This window comes from Microcaecilia unicolor, chromosome 5 (assembly GCF_901765095.1).
Source record: "Microcaecilia unicolor chromosome 5, aMicUni1.1, whole genome shotgun sequence".
NCBI lineage: Eukaryota > Metazoa > Chordata > Amphibia > Gymnophiona > Siphonopidae > Microcaecilia > Microcaecilia unicolor.
This window is the reverse complement of record NC_044035.1, coordinates 113,270,242-113,286,697: the sequence shown is the minus strand read 5'-3', so window position 1 is coordinate 113,286,697 and position 16,456 is coordinate 113,270,242. Positions and strand designations below refer to the sequence as shown.

At 42.8% G+C, this 16,456-nt stretch overlaps 1 protein-coding gene across 4 annotated transcripts in view; it reads right to left on the bottom strand.

The window, feature by feature from the left end:
- Window positions 1–16,456, bottom strand: part of VCL (vinculin) — a 233,391-nt gene that overhangs the window by 71,826 nt on the left and 145,109 nt on the right. For all 4 annotated transcript variants that reach the window (XM_030203202.1, XM_030203205.1, XM_030203204.1 and 1 more), the window contains 3 exons: window positions 9,514–9,604; window positions 8,498–8,645; window positions 179–332 (listed from right to left, as the gene is read on the bottom strand). In XM_030203202.1, coding sequence (XP_030059062.1) covers window positions 179–332; window positions 8,498–8,645; window positions 9,514–9,604 — 393 coding nt within the window. The remainder of the gene's footprint in view (window positions 1–178; window positions 333–8,497; window positions 8,646–9,513; window positions 9,605–16,456) is intronic.

Sequence of the window (16,456 nt, the reverse complement as noted above, 5' to 3'; positions counted from 1 at the left end):
CGCAAGCAATCTTTTCTTGATAATGTCTGTGCCACAGGCATCCTTGCTGCATAAAGAGCAGCAATACGACAGATGTCCAACTAATTACTAACTGGGGTTAGCCTAATTTTTTTTAACTGGTAAAAGAATAAAATGGAAGTATTGCCTCTTTGGCAATCCATTAGTACACAGCCAGTACCTGGGCAGCATCAAGTTTTTTTGCCATCGCCTGCTTCGAGTTGGTCATTGCCTCCAGCTTGCGAGCAGCATTTTCCACCTTTGCGGTCAGCAAATCCAGTCCCTGGGCCACTTGCTGGGCTTTCTGCATGGCCATTGGTGTGGCACCTTGTCCCCTATACCCCCCCACCAAAAAAAAAAAAGAAAGTGTTAACAAAATGCTATCCTTAGCATTGACAATTGTAGACTGAACTCACCTGAAAACTTTTAAATTCACTCTTATAAGGGGAGGAAAGTGTGTGTCCGAGTACAAATGTACATAAGATGCAAATGCACTTCCCAAACCTACCACTGGTGACCCCCACAACCAGCTAGGTTTCCAAAATATGTACAATAAATATGGATGCGCTAGATATACAAACACTGGTTTCCAAAGTACACACATCTCTCTCATGCATATTTGTTTATGGAATCCTGCTTATAGGTCAATAATATTTTTGCCAGATAATAAAAAGAGCTGAAAACCTTTGGACTGTCATGCAATATAAACAGATAAGCTATGGTGTGTCAGATCACAGGTCCATCAAACTCATCATTTGATCTATCTGGATCACTGAGAAATACAGACAGAACTACATCTCAACAAGATCTCTAAATGTAACACAGGTGTAAATTTAACTGTCTTAATTATGAGGTATTCAGCTAATGGCATATTGCAGTGGTTCCCAAACCTGGTCCTGGAGGCACCCCAGCCAGTCAGGTTTCCAGGATACCCACAATGAATATTCATGAGAGAGATTTGCATGCACAACCTCCACTGCATGCAGATCTCTCTCATGAATATTCATTGTGGGCATCCTGAAAACCTGACTGGCTGGGGTGCCTCCAGGACCACGTTTGGGAACCACTGGCATATTCAATTAACCAGTAGCAGGCTTTATGGATCTGAGAATTTTTTCTACTCAGCAATGGTTTTAATCGGTCATATTAGGTCAAAACCTAATATGCAATGTCCATTTAATTTATTCTGCTCTTTCTGAAAACAAGGTGGCTTGCAAAGACCAGTTCTGCTTCTTTTATAAAGTCAGTGCAGTCATGTACAAATGATCTAGTCCTGAAAAGGTTTCTGCATTGGTTATTCAACATATTAATGCAGAACTGCTAACCTGCAGAATAGCCAGGGCATCAGGACCTGGTAGTAACCCTTTTCTCCCCCAATTATCACCAGAGCATTTCATAGAAAATGCACAATACATAATGAAGATAAATGTTGGCCAATATCTGGAAATCACCAAATTAGGAGAGGGGGGGCATGTAACTTAAGATTGAAAAAATGAGGTCCAGGAAAACCCCTAAGAGTTTTACAAAGGTTACACTGTTAGACTGCTTATAGCATTATTACCGATAAAAATTGGTTTTCAGTCCACCTGCAACACTGCCACTTATTGGCACTGACAAATGCGTTCTTTAGCAGTACTGTCTTTCTAATATACTGAAAATCTATCACATATCATCAGCAAGCTGAACCTCAGAAGATTATTTCATTTAAAGGTCAGCATTCAGAAAGAGAAGGCTTGACATCAAAACATTCAACATCTTGACAGAGTAGGCAGAGTCTCGGGAGGAGATCATCGCACATCTGCCTCATGAATTTTAGCATAAATAAGTGATTTAGATGGAGGGATAAATCACTGCTGAATCCATAGCACCATTTCCCAAAAATAGCTGATGAGACGGGATGGGTAAGGCAGCACATCTGTTAGTCTACAACACAGATTCCCAGTGCTGTTTTCTTCACAGTAGCAGCAGGACATCTGGCTCTATTTCCTACTTGGGAAAAAGTAAGCCAATGTTTTCTTACATCTGTGCAGCTCTGCGCCTGATTGCCTGATACTTTAATTATTATACTGACAGTAAACTAGGCCACCTCATCTGTCTTCCCTCCCTCTTGTCATGCCTATAATTTTATATTGGAAACCGCTTAGATATTTTTATTTGTGGTATATGAAATGTGAAGTGTGATGTTACAAATACTGGGCAAGAAACTTGCAAATTCATCTCACAAGCCAGCTAGTACAGAGATGAGAAAAAAGGCTACACACTGCAGACTGTGCTCATGAAATCTGAACCCATAAAATATGGGACCCCAGTATTAAAACAAGAAAAGCTGAGCACTAATTTTAAGTAAACAAGTCGTATTCCTTATTTACAGCTTAACATAGGAGCCTTGTTTACTAAGCCGCACTGTAGGCACGCAAACCTTTTAGCGTGTGATACAAAATTATCACATGCTAATGCTAGAGACACCCATAGGAATATAATGGGTGTCTCTATCGTTAGCGTAAGCTAAAATGTTAGAAAGCCTACAGCGCGGCTTAATAAACAAGGCCCCAAGTTTTCCAGTTGAAGCTTCAGCTAAAATTTAGGGTCCTAAACATTATCCCCCAGATTCTATATAGCGCACCTAGAGATATGTGCCGAAATCCAAGCATATTCTATAACAATGCGCATAACTTAATTGGCTTAACAAGCCAATCAGCGTTGATAACAGCTCTTAACAAGCAATAATGAGCACTAACTGGCAATAATTACAATTTATGATAAGTCCCAATCGTATTCTGTAACGCAGTGCGCCTAACCTCTAACACGTGCAGGCAAAAAGGGATGTGATTATGGGCAGGGAAATAGGCATTTCGATGGCCCAGTGTGCCTAAATCAATGCAATAGGATTTATGCCAGGTTTTCATTGGCATAAAAGGGTATTCTATATACAGGGCCTAAATCTAGGCTCCGCTTACAGAATCTGTTTAGTTTACCCTGGTTTCCGTGCTGATTTTTTAGGCGCCATATATAGAATCTCCCCCTATGAGCCCAATATTCAGAAAATGCTGAGCTCCTAAATTTGTGCCCTATTTTCAGCCAAACTTAGAAGCATAACTTCTCAGCTGAAAATCAGTGCTAAATGCCTAACTTTTTTTCCCTGCCTTATATCCATCCCGGTTGCCACTATTTATGCTCCTAAATTTAAGAGTTTAGTGAAATTTTTATGCAAATTTAGTGAAAATGTATGCACTTAGCCTTAGTAAACTTTAAGAGGCCAATTTACGAACATAACTTTCAAAGGGCTCCTTTTCTTAAGGTGCGCTAACAGATTTAGCGCGCATAATGATTAGTGCACACTAAATGCTAAGAAGCTCTTAGGAATAAAATGGGCTTCTTAGCATGCTAATCATTAGTGTGTGCTAAATCCATTAGCGTACCTTAGTAAAAATTGCCCAAAGATAGGAGAATGGATCTTACAATTATTAGACCCACTACTATTAAACTTAGGACTGCCATTCATTTGCCTTGATTTAAGTGTCCAATGCTGAAAACAATTGCTAAGCTCTTAAAATTTTTCCCCACCTTAAATCCACTCCCATTGCCACCCACTTTTTAGGATCCTAAATTTAAGAGTCTAATGGAACTTGGAGCATAAATTTAGGCACTCAATCCTTCTAATCTTCAAAGAGGCCAATTCAGGATACTAAATATCAAAATTAGGAGCTTAAACACTATAAATACCGGCATCTCTATATGTGAATCTTCAAATATTCTATTTAAGTGACTCGCATCTATATCAGAACGCATGCCATGCATTACTGAGACTACAAAAAGGGCATCAAACAGGTATTCTACTCTGTTAGAAAGAGAACCACCTCTCTCTCAGTAACTAAAACCTCACATGGGCCTTCACACCATGCATGCTTTCAGCTGGATTAAAGAAGAAAAAAGATTTGTGGGGGTACATTTAGCTCAAGGGAGTAAAACCACCACATGTCCATTTGAGTTTCAAATGTATGCATCAGATGGGGTCATGGGGCTCTAACCACCCATTTCACGTATTACTGGTTAGGAGTGACTGGACCCTCGGGCACTACCCTATTGATCCGCCCCTGATTTACCTTAGATTGATATCCTGTATGAAAGCCAGGTGAAAAATATGAAGGCATTTAATTTTCAACTAGAGTAGTTCTCCTTTCAAAATTAACCAAATTAATACTCAGCCCAAGGCAGTCCATGTTTTCTTTTTGTTTGTTTTTTTAACGCTGGTTGTCTATGTTGGGCCATGCCCAGCTACTGGTTCTGAATATCCAGATTATCAGTGGCTGCTGGAAGTTCTCTGGCCACTACCGATATTCAGGTCTAGTATCCAGACAGATATCTGGACAGATTAAGACTGCTCTTGATGTGGTCCAACCTTCCTGGAGAGTAATCCGGGAACCAGCAGCAGGGGCAGACTGTCCATTCGGGCAGCTGGGCAGTGCCCAAGGACCCAGGGCAGTGGGGGACCCAGTACATCCCTCCCACATGTCCTACATTCCTCTCTCCCCTCCACCTTCAGGTCCAGAACCGGGACACCCCCCTCTCCCTCTTCTCCTCCCACGCTCCATCTCCGAACACCCCCCCCCCAACCTGGAGTGAGAAAAGAGCTTCCAATCCAAGTGGCAAGAAGGAGAAGCCAAGTCCATACTTACTTACTATCCTGAGGCCTGGTCTGCTGACGCCAGAACTTCCTTCTGCCGCCACCGCACACCCTTGCGGAAGGAGGAAATTATGACAGAAGGGGAGTGGACTGCAGCAGAGGGAAGTTCCCGTGTCAGCAGACCAAGGCCTCAGGAAAGTAAGTGCAGAGTTGGCTTCTCCTTCTCCTTCTTATTACCACTTGGATTGGAAGCTCTTTTCTTGCTCCAGGTGGGGGTCACCTGTGCTGTCCTGTGTTAAATAATGATTTGTAGCTGGATGGCGTGAACAGAAAGGGGCTGAAAGAGCACCAGTGATCTGAGTGGGATGGGATGGGGGAAGGGGGCCCAATGATCCTTATCACCCACAGGCCCAGATCACTGTCAGTCCGCCCCTGACCAGAAGTGAATATTGGCAGTGCCCAGATAGCTCCCGCCTCTGTTTTTGCTGCACTCCCGGACCTCTTCAGCACTAACCATATAATGCAGTGATAGTCTGTGCAGATATTCAGTGGCACTCCCTGGTTAAGTGACACTGCTCCTACCCAGTTAACCCCTCCTGAATACTGACTGGTAAGTAATTAGCTATGTATGCACTAAGTGCCCCTTTTACTAACAGGCATTAATCTGTTAACAATGGAATTAGCAACGGTGGCTTGACAGCGAATACTAATTCCCAAGGTAACTGACAAACATGGAATGTGGCACGGAATGGGCTCACTCTAATATGTGATATTTGCAGCAGATAACATAGAGCAGTTAAATGAACTCCACCTACTGAAGTGGCACTCACATATCTGAGTGGTTATCAATCATGTAAGCATAACTTCAGAAATGAATACACAAGATTATAAACACATGAAGCCTTAAAACCTCCAATACAGTTAATGCAAGGTGTAAGTATCTCTGCGGTAACTGTATGAGAAGATGCTGGGCATCCCCCAACAGTTAGTGCAGAGGCTCTGCAGTAACCACACACTCGTTTTGGCCATTAGTATGTGGTAAATGAAAACTTTTAACATACTTTAGGAAAAGGGATCCTAAGTTTGCAGTAATGTGAGCTACTGAAAACTGCCCCCTTATGAGAACATTTCAAGATATTTCTTAGGAGTCAAAATATTTTCAGGGAATTACTTTTATTATAAGTCATATAGGGCATCTAAGGAGTTCTAAAATCTGTCACTTGATGTCCCTTCTGTAAAAAAAACATTGATTGAAATCTGTTTGGGAACATTCTTTTGCCTTCCAAGGTACAAAAATATGGAATAGTCTACCTACAACAGTTCACTTAACTACTCCTTACAGTTCTTTTTGAAAGGTCTTTAAAACTTGTTTGTTTCTTAATGTTATGTTTCATAAAAATGACTTAGATGGATAATTTTTTAAATTATGATTAGATTGATTTTAATGTAATTTTATTCCGTTGGGATATCTCTTTGCTCTGTGATCCACTTTGAATCGCAAGTTAACATCAGAATAGAAATCACATATAGAATCTTAGCTATCTGTTGCTTCTTTGCCCTGTCATTTCAAATGTCCAAATCCAAGTTTTTTTGCATGGCACATGGCACCCAGAGAACGTCCACATCTGAAATGACTGCCTCAATTCACTCATGCCTTTGAGGCATCTGAATATTGTCCAATTGTCTATCATATGCTGAAGAAAAGCCTAGAATTTAATGTGATGACCCAGATAAAAAGCTGGGACTCAACTGCTAGGAGAAGGTCCTGTGGAATCAATTCAAAATAAACTGAAGTTCTTTTCTACCCATTTAAGTGGACTTACAAACCACAATATCATCTTCAGTTCATTTGGAGTAAAAATCTGTTTTTATGAACATGAATTTTAATTTAAAAAATATGCTTGTAAGACTGAGCGAAGTCTACTTTCTCTATTCCCCACTCAGCTAGTATTCTAAAGCTCTAAGCAGGTATATATGGATATATTCACTATCAAGCTGCAGCAAAGCTTCTCCCTTTCCTAACCTTATGATGATTCCTTTAGCTAAGTCCCTATCCAAAGCTGGTCTAAACCCCTTCATATATGCTGATGACGTCACCATATTCATCCCTTTTCAATCCAACCTTGCAGAAATCTCTGAAAAAGTAATCACTGGCATGAACATCCTAGCCTCCTGGGCCAACGCCTTCAAAATGAAACTGAATAAAGAAAAAAACTCAATGCTTAATCCTCTCTTCAAGACACTCCACTCTACTCCCAACCACCCTAATTACCCCCAACATTACAATTCCAATATCTGACAACCTAAAAATCCTAGGAGTAACGTTAGACAACCATCTAACTCTAGAAACTCACGCAAAAGTCATGACGAAGAAGATGTTCAACATGATGTGGGTATTTAAAAGAGTAAAACCATTCCTCCCCCCAAAAACGTTCCGCAATCTGGTACAATCCACAGTAACTCACCCATGCCGACTACTGCAACAGTATCTTCATTGGTTGCAAAGCCCAAATCCTAAAAAAACTCCAAACCACCCAAAACACGGCAGCCAGACTCATTTTTGGTAAATCACGGTTTGAAAGTGCAACACCTCTCCGGAAAAAACTCCACTAGCTACCCATCAAGGAACGAATAAACTTCAAAGTCCACACACTGATCCACAAGATCCTCCACGGAGAATTTCCAAGCTACATGACCAATCTAATCGACCTTCCAGCCAGGAACAGGTCCAAATCTTCTCGAACATATCTCAACCTTCACCTGCCTAATTGCAAAGGTCTCAAATACAAAACCTACTATGCATCCAACTTCTTCGTTATGGGCAGCCAACTTTGGAATGCCATTCCAAGATTCATCCGAACAACAAACGAACATCTATGCTTCCGAAAGCTGCTGAAAACATATCTCTTCAAACAAGCGTATCCAAACGACCCAACTTAATTTGCGACCCTAATCCACACCACTAACATTAAACATGCCTGAACCCTCCCCCCAACATCTCTTCCTCTTGTCCTTCCTTATACAACTGCATTATCTTTGTGATACCTTTTACCCATACATTGTATTACCTTTATGATACTTTGTACCCATACATTGTGTTATCTATGTGATACTTGAACCCATACATTGTAAGCCGCACTGAACCTGCTATCGAGCGGGAAAGAGCAGGGTATAAATGCCATAAATAAATAAATAAATAAATAAATAAATAAATAAAATCCTTCCTCAATGAAAGTAAGAGAAATAAAGCAGGGGTGTAGCCACGGATGGGCCCATATGCTTTTGGTTCAGGTCCACCCAGCAGCGGTGCACCCTTGGTGTAACTAGTGGAGATTCCTTTGCCTTGCCAGCTGAACTCATCATCAAACCCACCATAACTCCTCTCAGCCAACCTTGGCAGTCAGTGGTACTCTGCACATGCTCAGTTCATGTGGGAGAGCTCAGCATGCAGAGTGTCACAAGGCTCAGGAACACTGCCAGTGACTGCGGAGGTTGGAATTATGGAAGGCTTCAGATTACTTCCAGCTGGGAAGGCCTGGGAAATCCCTCCTGCTAAGGTATTTAAATTTTAAGGTCGGGGGGGGGGGGGGGGGGGGGGGACAGAACAAGAAGAGAAAATGCATTGTGCCCACCCATTGAACCCATTGGCCCACCCAAAATTTGCCATCTGGCTATGCCACAGCCATAAAGATACTCCATCGAGCCCCTTCATCACCATCAGCCTGGACCAGAAGGAAGCTAGAAAGAGATGATGATAAAATCCAAGAATCCTTTCAAGTACATATTACCAAGATATTCAGTTTTTCACAAATGATTTACTGCTGCTCTAAGCAGCTCCATCAAGGCATGCTGGCACTCTTTTATCCATGACTTTACCTAGCTCGGAGGTCAGACAATTGATCAGTCAACTGCCCTAGCGTTCGGCAAGTACCCAAAATATCTCGGCGTTCTTTGCCTGCGCACAGTTCTCCAACTTTTCCAGCTTCATCCAAGATCTGCCTTATGGCTTGTTCACCAGCATCTCCTAATATGCAAGAAAAAAAATAACTGCTCTTTAAATATGCAGCCTGCACTCTTTTCACAAAATGGCTAACGCTGCTTTGCAGTGCTGCATTAACAGCTGAATGGTCATCTAAAGAGGAACTGAAAGGGGTGGCGTAGGGGGGGGGGGCTTGTGGACCTGGCCCTCAACCCCTCCCAACTTTGGGCTCAGGCCCACTACAAACCTGCACAATAGCTGGCGAGGATCCCAAAGCCCCACCAACCAAAGACATTCCCTGCCGAGCCACTCCTCTCCTCTTTGCGCTGCTGCAGTACCTGGAAGTCGGCAGGGTGCATCCAACCGCCAGGACTTCTTGTGCATGCTCAGTTCATCCCACCAACTTTCTGGTTACTGCAGCAGTACAAAGAGGAAGGGAGCAGCTCAGTAGGAAATTTCTTTGGATGGTGGGGGCTTCGGCATCCCTGCCAGCAAAGATGTTATTTTTAATGCAGTGGGGAGAAAAGGAGGGACTATGTTACCCTCTCAGTCCACCTCTAGGCCCCCATAAAATCAGAGGGCTGGCTGTACCTCTGGTTGAACAGATGTTTAAAATCTTAGTATAAAATACTTCTGCAAATGTATTGATGACACTTTCAATAAGACATCAGTTAACATGGACCATAAAGAAAGATCATTCTTCTGCAACTTCTAAAGAATAAAGTTTTGCTATTATTTCTGCATAGATCTGTGCTCAAATAAGATTTTATATACAAGCTCAGATTATGTCTTCCAAGCTTATAGGCGGGCTGCAAATGTATAAAGCATCCCAAGACACAATTTTATTTATTTTTTTTCTCCAGTTCATAGTCAATAGGGCTTCAAGTACACAATGTGATAGTCATTTACGTACCTGGGGGAGCATTGGGATCCCTCAGCCAGCCCTTAGCCTGGTTTAGCTTAGACTCAATCAATGCCAAAGCTCGTTTCATAGCTTCAGTGTCCTGTGCCAAGGAGAGAATTGATTTAAACCAAATTACCAAACCACACACTCATATGATAGACTGAAGAAGGAACTATTGTAATAAAAAGGACTTAAAACAGCTGAAACATTTCATAAAGTCTTTTTAAAAATGAACTGCTCAACTTTCCTTTAAAAATGTTTATAGCTTTATCAGGCCCCCACACAGCAGCTCTCTGTCCCCCCCCCCCCCAAAAAAAAAAAGGTTAGGATAAGGAAGCAGCTTTTATCACCCATAGAAAAACAGCAAGGAGAGAAAGCATTCCCAAAATTAGTTTTTGTAAGCATTTTCAAGTGCACATAAAACAACATAACCCAATGCTACAGACACTGAATTGTAATTACATAAAAATTAGTTTGAACTGTAAACAAATGGAAGACAGTTCACAAGATGTTATGATTTGCAAAACCTTTTTTGAAAGACATTAACCACCACACAATATTTCACTACAGCAAACAATTCTAACATGCAGGACTGTAGCTCATAAACACTCCACAACGCAAAACACATCAAGAACTGGAACCTGCATAAGCACTGTGCAGAAGTGTGCCTCCTTAGTGCTTTTGAAACAGCTGTACTTGTAACTATAATCACAGCAAACTACCATACCTCAGGACCTGGTTGCATTAGCATAGTAAATCAGACGGGGGAAGCAAGAAGCGGATTTGTGTTAATTTAGTACGTTCTCCTAAAATGCAGGGGGATCCTTCAATTGTCAGTTAAGGTTTTGGCTCTGGGTCAGAGGCAGCCCACAGGGGATGCAGAGGGACATGAGGCCTTGTGCAGAGACTCACTGAGGGGCCTCATTTGCATAAGTCAGTAGAGGTTGAAAGTGTGAAGCATAGGATAAGGCCAGACCTGGTCCCATATGGACTTTTTTTTTTACTGGAATATCCAAGATTAGATAAGAAACAAAAAAAAGAGGGAACACATTATGCTTACTGAATCTTCTGAACTAGATACATTTATTCAGGGACTTTATAGCCTGACGTACTGTAAACCGTTTGAGATGTTTTCTTCTTCCTTTAGTACTTTCCTCCTGTCCTGGCTATTGGTGTGCTTTGAATTTTTATTATTTTTTTTAATGACTCCTAATACTGAGAGCTTATGAACGTTGCTTAAATGTTTATTTATTTTTTTTAACATTTAGATGTTTTTTAAAATTGTATATATGAATAAATACTTCATTTTCCTTTTGTTAGATGCACACAATTATATTCTTCTTATTTGTCTCTACAATGAATGCACTGAAATAATATATAAAAATTAAAAAAGGAAAAAGGGGAACACATTTTTAGCAGAACAGCACTGGTCTTCAAGAAGCCATTCACAATGCCAATATACAACAGTTCTTTAAGAAAACCGCCCCCCTCCCCCTGCAGTTCTCCAAATGACCACCATTCTTCCGTAGCACTGTATGCTGCCAACAGACTGAGGTTTGTCTTGTGATTCTCCCAGAGCACCCACAGGGGGGTGATCAGAAGCAAACGCTGGCGCTAGAGGCTGTTAGCGCCATACTAGCGCTGGCGTTTGTTAACGTCCCATGATCAGAGCCCTCGAGCGTGTGAAACAGTGCGCTTGAGGGCTCTGAACACAACTAGCATGCAAATACATGCTAAACAGGGCTAAATATATTCATCCCCAATGATCAGCGGCCAGTGCGTCAAAGATTGGCTCTCTGGCTGCGGCAAATCCTACATCAGCTACGAGCTGGCGTTAGGGTTTGCAGATCATTGGGGAGGAATGGTGAGCCCTGTCCAGCATGCATTTGCATGCTGGCAGGCCCCCAATCCCCCCAACAGCAAACCTGCCAGCGACAGAGGGCTGGAGGTCCCCCCCCCCCAGGTTCATGGAGGGCTGGAGATCCGGTGGGGAGACCCCTGGTGGTCCAGTCCCCACTACCTTGTGTGTTGAGGAGGGAGGGTAGCCTGCCTCCCTCCTCTTCCTGCGATGCCACAAAATGGCGGCACCCAGCCCCGCCCAGTGTATCCTGGGATGCGTTGGGTGTGGGTGGGGCTATACTCCTGTCGCTGGGGGGGGGGGGGTTGGCTGGTCACCTCTCTGGGGGAGGGGGTCGTCGGGGGGACCAGAGGTCCGCCGGACCTCCAGCCCCCGTTGCTTGGGGACCTCCAGCCCAGACCTGTCAAACAAGTGCGGGAGGATTGTGCTGAGCGCATGCTCAGGCACAATTCTCCTGCACTTCTACCCCATGATCAGAGATAATTGCGTGCTTAAATTTGCATGCAATTATCTCTGATCATCGGTGCGGTAAAGCCCTGCGCTGTTCCAGCGCTATTTTAGAGTGCTTTTGATCATCTGCTTGCCTTTGCTTCAGTGCAGTCAAGCCTCCTGGCAATGGACCTACAAAGAGGTGAGACTATCTGAGTTGATTAAATTAGGAATTTGAGAGGGAGGGATTGCTGCCACAGCAGGGGTGACATAGCAGCATCTGAATTCCAAGGGTTTGTTCAGTCTGAGACAAAGCTTCCTTTCCACCTCTCCGCATGCAAATTCCCTTTATCCTGGGTAGGCAATGAAAAAATTAAAGCAGTAATTGAAACCTGAGCAGCACTTACAAATTTAAACCCCCCCCCCCCCACAAGGGACCAGAATAAAATGTCAGGGTTTTTAAAAAGAGCTTAGATCATAGCAATACTACCAGCTCACTTACATGCTTGAGTATGTATAAACAACTAAAAAAATAAAAAATAAAAAACAGACAAAGAAACAAAACTATGACTGGTTTCACAAGGACCCTTCACAACTGCCCACCACTTCGAAGAGATCCACATCAAACTGAAAATAACTCTGCAACTGAGGAACAGTCAGGAAAGCAAAAGGGGTGTTTGTCATCCCAGCACACTTATTTATTTATCGCATTTGTATCCCACCTCTTTGCAGGCTCAATGTGGCTTACAATTCATCATACCTATACACTTATTAGCCACAAGAGGGCACCAAGATAGAACTCCAATCCATCAAGCGCTTTTCCTCAAAGAATAGCTGAAGAGCAGCATCTAGAGAATATAGTCCTAGACATAGCTATACAATATAGAAGGGCCAAAATTTAGAGCTCAAAACTAGTGCACCTCATTCTGTTATATATACTCAAAACGCATTAACAAAACTGCAAAAAACACAAGAGGTGGTAAAAAAAGAAACTCATGCAAAACTAATTCTCTAAGGAGAGATTCAAAGAGGAAGCTGACAAAGTTTTTCTAGTTAAGCCTGAGGGAGGATGTGGAGTGATACAGAGACATGTGCAGAGCCTCTCTGCATAATCCAGCAGGGACTTTTTAAAAAGCAAAACCATTTGAGAAAAACAGTCACTCCATGGTACAACCAGCCCTGCTTATGAACTCGCGCTTACAGACACAGAATAACTCACAATTTAGAACATTTTTACCCTAGTGCCTTAAACAGTTTCTCCCACCATACAGGTGAGGGGCCTGCTTATTAGGTCACATGCTTCCTCCATTATTCAAGGGCCAGGAATTCAAGAAGACATTCCTTGTTGCCTTTTGGGCCTTAAACAAAATAAAACCTTTCTAGTCAAAGCGCCAGGGAATGAAACCAAAACTCTACCCAACAGCTGACCAATCAGTCATGGATGACAGGGGAAGTTTTTTTTTTTGTCTTATGAGTTTCTTACATTGGGGTCAAGGTCAGGGTCAGGCAGCGAGTTAGACTTCCAGCCACTATATAATGCAGGAAAACCTTTGAAGAAAAACATGGAACAGAAACAGGAATTCACTGGAGCTCTGTATCAGTGTTCTTGCTTTCTGCACACACGGTCCTGACTCCAGCGGCATGAATGCCAGCTCTATTCTTTAAATCTGTCCCTCTCCCCCCAAAAAACTAAGGGCTACATCATAAGGAAAGTGACTCATATCGGTTATCTCTGCACCCCGTTTTACAAATAGTGAACAAAGCAGTAACATTCTTATTAAAAGAAGAACAGTTATCCTGAGCTCTAGTTCCAAAAACGTTATTAGGGAGGAAAAGCAGCAACAACTTCTACTTTGGCCTACAAGGAATCTAGAAAACAGTAAAGATTAAATTTAAAGAAAATTTAGATTGAGTTATGCTAATATCCAGAAAACTCTACTGCATCCACATACGTTCAACAGGCTGAAGTTCCACATACTGTAATCTACTATAATAAAACTCACCCTCAACGTTCTGAAGACACGGACGTCAGTGAAGCCAAGCCCTGACTTCCTTCAAAAAGGTTCGAAGGTTCGTGGTGGTGAAGCCACCAAGATCGCTCCGGGCCCCGCCCTCGAGGGCGGAGCAATGGCAGAACAACGAACGGGTTGGCAGGGAGAGAGGCAGGGAGGCGGGGTGGGAAATCGCTCCGGGCCCCGCCCTCGCGTCAAACGTCATGACGTTGGGGGCGGAGCAATGGCAGAACAACAAAGGGGTTGGCCAGGGAGGGAGGGAGGGGGGGTGTTGGCGACGAAAACCTTGCTAGCGCCCGTTTCATTTGCTCTGAAATGGGCCTCTTTTACTAGTATCTACATAAAGGGCTTCTCACCTTGCACTAAGGAAATGGGAGTTATTATCAAACTAAATGAAAAGATGGTCAAAAATTTGATGGTATATATAAAATTTTAATTTTAAAATCAAAATCATCAAGATTTTTTTAATGTTTCATCTTCTTACAGTAGGATGGGTTGTTCAACAGCAAAGGTCACACCACAACTACGAAGTAGGGCGACTGCTGCCCCCTCTCATGTCCTTCTCTGGGACAAATACCCGGCCGAGGCTAGTCAGATGTAGCTATGAGCTCTATGGGAGAGCATAAGTGATCTTAGGAGAACATGGGGAGGGAGGAGCAGCGAGGGATTTCAAAAAGGTGGCTTCTGAGTGATCCAACCATGAACTCACAAAAAGGAAGAGCAACTAGTTAGAAACTTCTACAAATCCTGATGATATTTAAGAAATGGGGAGAAATAGCTCAGGGGAAAAAAAAAACTTTGAGGGGAACCTGCATAGTGCCAGCTTCAAGTAGGAGGGGGCAGCATAGGCACATGGAAAGGCTTGGCAAGTGTGATGACTAATTATTGTTCAGGGACATCCCTGGATAAAGATAAACCAGGCTATGAAGAATCGAAGCATATAAGAAGAACTGCCAATTTTAATGCACTCAAATGTTCAGCGAGGACGAATATTAAAATGCTGGTACATTTAAAATAGAGTCTCTCAATACAATGGAAAAAAAAACGCCAGTTCTCTGGGATGGCGCAGTGGCAAATTGTTGAATATTGCAGGAACAATTACTGCAGGAGAGCACCATACCCTCCAGAAGCAGCCAATATTTTCCCAAAAGAAAGCTACTCTATTCTTATCTAATTAAACCATTATGGGGTGGGAGGTGGGGGTGGAGGAGTAACAACATTAAGAGGGAAAACCAAGCATGAATTACTCCTCTGCCACACTACAGAGGACAATTTCACTCTGTTTTTATATATTTTTACTTCACCTACATGAAAGCAATTAAATATTACAAAACTATACAAATGTTTATTTCAGCACCTTTAAAACCAAAATCTTTAGTTATTCTGTATCTTCATGCACAACTTCCAAATAAATGGATTGCTTATTTTGAAGCTGTTAATGTTGAGTCACGTCCCCTCTCCTTGCTACTCCCAACTGAACTGTTTCATGGAATCTGCAGTCCTTTCCTGCTTGCCCTTCTTTGGTAAAGCAAGTTCAAGCTTCTGGCAAGATAGCCAGCTTAGTCACTGCACTTACTGCAGGCTTCATTTCTCACCAAGTAAAGTGGGAAGGCAGGGCATTCTCACTGAGGACTGAGCATCAAGCTTCAAATGCTTAGAGATTACTGTAAAGCATGAACACTTTTTTCAAACAGCCCAAGGCCCATTCTTTTACTAAGGTACGCCTAAAAGTCGCCTTCGTTGGTATAGGCGCATGTTTTGGTCCATTTCCACAGCGTGCCTGGAAAACGGGCATTTTTTTGTGCCAGAAAATGGACTTGCAGCAAAATTAAAACCAGCGCGGGTCCATTTTCATCCTGAGACCTTACCGCCGCCCACTGACTTAGCAGTAAGGTCTCACCTGCTAACCGCACGGTAAGCATTCAATTTGCGTCAACTGACAATTACTGTTGGGTAAGCGCCACAAGGTAAAAAACAGAAATAATATTTTCTACCGCGTGTTTTGGTCATGAGCCAAAAATGGAATTACCGCCTAGGGCACACGGTAGCTGGGTGGTAGTGCCAATTTGACACGTGTTGGATACACATAGGCACCTATGAGCCTCAGTAAAAGGGCCCCTAAGTAATTCAGCGAATTCCTTCATCTGTATGTTTCTCAGAATTAGCTGAAATGCTTATAGTTTTGCGTATCCAATTACAATGTGCATTGGCTCAGTACGCTTTTCAGTTACTTCCAAAGTAACCATGCCTTATCTTCTACACTGAGGAATATGAGCGCCTACTGGGTATACAGTAAGAATATCAGACTAGCTGACCCCTGGTGAAATTAACAGGAGGATACGTTTCACCCCCCCCCCAATTCGAGAGACTTTTCAGTCGCCAGAAGCCAGAACACTGCCTCCTTTGCTCTTTCATCCCTTCTTGAAGCCATGTGGGCTGATGGAGCTATCACAATGGCATCAGCTGGCCCACATAGACTGTTCTATTATAGGGATGATAGCTATAGACACGGAGACCCGGAGTCTTCCGGCAGGCTGGCGACAGACAGACGCCACTGAGCCCAAGGATATTATATATAGATATAGAAGCATGGAGCAGAAACAGGGTAAGAAGAGCAGTCACAGATATCAGTGACACCAACCATGAAGAGAAA